Raw genomic sequence first — 3,808 nt, forward strand, 5'->3', positions numbered from 1 at the left:
GACAGTTCATTGTGTCTCTTTTTATCTTCGTCTCTTTCCTTTTTGTCTCTGTCTCTCTTCATCTCTTCAGAGGGATCAGTTAACGGGTATCGAGACGCAATCAACCGCGTGGAAAGAGTGGAAAGGGCAGGTCATTCAGCAAGGCTTTGCAGTCCAACGCGCTTCAGCTGTGAAAGAGCGGAGTGTCAATGAGATCATTGCAGAGGGGTATGATGCTAGGATATGAAGAAGGTGTTCTTTTCTCATGAAACTACAGAAGGGAGACCGTGTCTTTGTAAGCCTGTATATATATATATATATATATATATAGATATATATATCTTTGTTGAATTCTTCGCATTCTTCTTTCTTTTCTCCACCTTCTTCTTCTGCGATCTTTATTCCCCCTCCTTCCACCTTGTTGATATGATAGCGCATTCTACAGGCGTCGCCCCGAGAATGAGGGGATGGCGGCAGTGAAGAAGATGGTGACTGTGACGAGCGAAAGAAAGAACAAGATGAAAAGGAGAAAGAAAGCCGAAGTTGCGAGCAGCAGCAGGTAGCTGAAGAGAAGATGTCTTCAGCTTGGTCACAGATGAAACAGCAGTAGAGAAGGGCGGATGAACGGGAGGACACTGGACTACGAAGGGGAGCTGAGAGGAGTAAGTAGGCTACTAGTCGTTGAAGTTGTTGAGAGACAGAAGAAGTGTAGAAGAGTGGTCGTTATCATCTTCTTTCTCTAGCTTTCTTTCCTTTCTTTCGTGGAGAACCATTCGTATGAATTGTGAGTGAGGTTGATAACACGTACGACTCGACAAAGATCGGAGAAAAAAGGGCTCTTCTGATTCACAACACGTTTCAAGCACGCATGCACCCATGCATGGATGGGAGAGACTTCACAGCACATGCACAGCGTTGGTAGGGTCGATTAGAGGGGTGCGTCATTATGACTGTGGTTTCCTGCAGCCGCTGTTTAGTATGGTGATAGATGAGCGAGGGAGGAGGAGGAGGGAGTTGCCTCGGCCCCTTGCCTTTTTCATCTTGAAGTCGAGAAAGAAAGATGGAGGGAAAGTAGAAACAGAAGAAGGTCGCAATTCTTTTTACAGAAAGAGGAGAGCTTATCGCAGATGTATTGACTAAGGGGACCGAGGGTGGCTGCATAGACGAGAAGGAGAGATAGATGGATGAGAGAGGATAGAAGAACGTTTGCTTGATCATCGGAATTGCTAGCAAGTCAAGGAAAGTAAAAAGCGAAGGACACAAAAAGAGTGAAGACTTCTCGTATTCTTGGACGGAGGCGTCTCCCTGTCCTTCCCTGTCCTTCCCTGTTCTTCCTTTTCTTTCTCTTTTCTTTCTTCTGCCATCGTTTTCTCTTCTCTCGACGTCTTCTCCTCTCCTTTTCACTCCTCTAGCTCCTTCTCCCTTGCATTCTTTCTCTCCCTTGTCATTTAACATCTTCGTCTTCTTTCTTCTGACCGACCACCTTCACGGAGAGCTCCCTTACTCAGTCGGGGCCATCCCCTCCCCCCCCCCGGGTAGCCAGTGATTCACTATCGCACCAGGAGAGGGGGTGAAGATCGTTTCAGCTGCTCGCTCGTTCGCTTCTTTGCTCGTCCTTATCTTCTTCGGGTCTTATGAAAGTAGCGACGATAGGGCACGGGTTGTGCCCTGTTACTCTTTTTCTACTGTGAATGGAGGTGTCTTCTATGCTCTCCTTCATATCTGTCGCGGACATCATCCATGGGAGCCTTCGCGTGCACGACGATACAGGTGAGTGAATTCTTTGCGTTTCTTCTTTTTCTTCTGACTTGGTGGAAGATGAGTCTCTCTTTTCTTCGTTCTTTCTTCAAACTTCCTCTGTTCTTCTGTGTTTCGGAATTATCTTCGTTGGCTGTCTTACATACTTGAACTCCCTGTGTATTTCACTCAGATATCCATTGTGTATGTTAGTAGAGATAGATACAGAAAAGAGATGGAGGAGGCTCAAGCCAAGTCGATGCTTCTCTACATAGGGTTACCCCGCACGTCACTCCTCTCTCGACTTGCCTGAACAGGGAATCGTCTTCCCTCTCAAAACAGGATCAACTGCAGAGGGAGAGATGTATGTGTGCTTTACGTATACATACGTATGTACGTACATGCATACGTAATACTGTATATATGGCTATGGATGTGTACACTAGTGCTCTGTACATACGTGTACACGCACATACGTATTTAGTATTTTCAAATAGACAGATAGCTAGCTACATAGGATCATCGTGGTATGTACCAACTCGAGGAGGACGTTCATCAGCGGTAGTGTCTCCATCTCTCAACTCTTGCATGCAGTTTCTCTTGTGATGTGCATGCAGGCTGTTTTTTGTTACCGCATGGGAGCCACCTGCTTCCCTCCTTCTTAAAGGGATCACGTCCTCGATGAGCTACCGTCTCGTCCGTTATCTCTCAACTATCCTCTCTTCTTCCTCGGAGGCTTCGAGAGAGCCGTAGCGTGATATGCCGACCTAGATGATAGATACGGGTGTATGTACACACGTATTCCTTCCTATAACAGGGGTCGGAGCTAGACTCCTTCCGTGTTTTGACCCGTTGATCAATCATCTTTTTCTTCTTTTTCTCTCCTTCAAGTTTTCTCTTATTCCTATTCTATCCAGGTATAATTATAGTAATAATGATAACGCAGCTTTCTTCTCAGTTGAGTGTATCTGCCCCTCGTTCGTTTTTGTATGCATATTTGTATATATGTATCTGTATGTGTATATATGTATATGATATCTATATATATGTAGGAGAAGAACGCGGGTCGCACCGTTCCTGCAGTGAGCTTTTACTACTGTGACGAGGCAACCTTATAAAGACGAAAGAACGAATTTCTTAACGAACCGACTAGACTTTCTTCAATGAGAACCCCTGCATACGGCTTCATTCATTCTGTTCCGGTCTATTCTTGCATAACACAGGAGATCAAATTCCCCTCTACGCTAAAGGCAGGCAGGCAGAGGACAGGAGTTTGAGGCCAGATCGCTCCCTCTTTCTTCATTCCTTTCTTTGTTGTTCTTTCTCTGTCCTTGCATGCCTCCTCTATCTTTCGGAGAGAGAGACTCTTCTCTGTCTATATCTCTCCATTCTCTCCTCCTAAGAGCCCGGGTCCTCCCAGTTAAAGTTCGCTCGTTTAGCAACCCCCTAGTAGTTTCTTCATTCTCTAGCAACGCCTCCTCCTCCTTAGACTTCGACAGGTTTCTTTAGCCCGCACCTTTGCAGTGTGTTGCTTCTCACCTATCCCAAACTATCCTCCTCCTCCAATTTGTCTTTCTTCGTCTCCCCCCCAAGAAAACTTTCTTTCTGTCATCTTTTCTCTCTTCATTCATCTTCTCGACCTCTTAGATTTTCTATTGCTAGGAAAGATTTCCTCTCTTTTTTTCTTCATTCACTCCCTCGCTAAATCGCAGTCCTCTTCGTTCATTCTTCGTGCAAGGGGTCACGGGATTTCTCGGCTTCCTTTTTCCCGTCGTATTTTGACGGGAAGTGAATGAGGTGCCTGGGGGGAAGGCTTCAACACGGTATAGTCGTAGGTAGGATCAGCTCACGGGAGGCTGTTGCGAATGAAGTCGTTGTCGCGGTTCTTCTTTTTTCTTCATCGTCGTCAGCTTTACTTTCAGAAGTAGCAGGAGTAGTGTAGATTTTTCTGTCTTATCAAGTTCCGCATAAAAGGAAGTCCCCCCCCACACGGGCCTGGATTCTCGTGACGAAGTATGAGGTCTCTTTGGTACTGTTCAAAGAGACACAGAGAGGCGATGATGTTGAAGTTCATTTCTTTCTTTCTTTCTTT

At 45.7% G+C, this 3,808-nt stretch overlaps 1 protein-coding gene across 1 annotated transcript; it reads left to right on the forward strand.

Annotated features, from left to right (window-relative positions):
• Positions 1 to 67: 67 nt before the first annotated feature.
• Positions 68 to 3,807, forward strand: CSUI_010149 (uncharacterized protein). The gene is made up of 3 exons (XM_068070254.1): positions 68 to 641; positions 1,392 to 1,749; positions 2,334 to 3,807. Exon 3 carries the CDS (start codon positions 2,488 to 2,490, stop codon positions 2,749 to 2,751), a length of 264 nt encoding a protein of 87 aa, XP_067917769.1. The 5' UTR covers positions 68 to 641; positions 1,392 to 1,749; positions 2,334 to 2,487; the 3' UTR covers positions 2,752 to 3,807.
• The last annotated feature ends 1 nt before the right edge of the window (position 3,808 follows it).

This window comes from Cystoisospora suis, assembly GCF_002600585.1.
Source record: "Cystoisospora suis strain Wien I chromosome Unknown contig_6752, whole genome shotgun sequence".
Lineage (NCBI taxonomy): Eukaryota > Apicomplexa > Conoidasida > Eucoccidiorida > Sarcocystidae > Cystoisospora > Cystoisospora suis.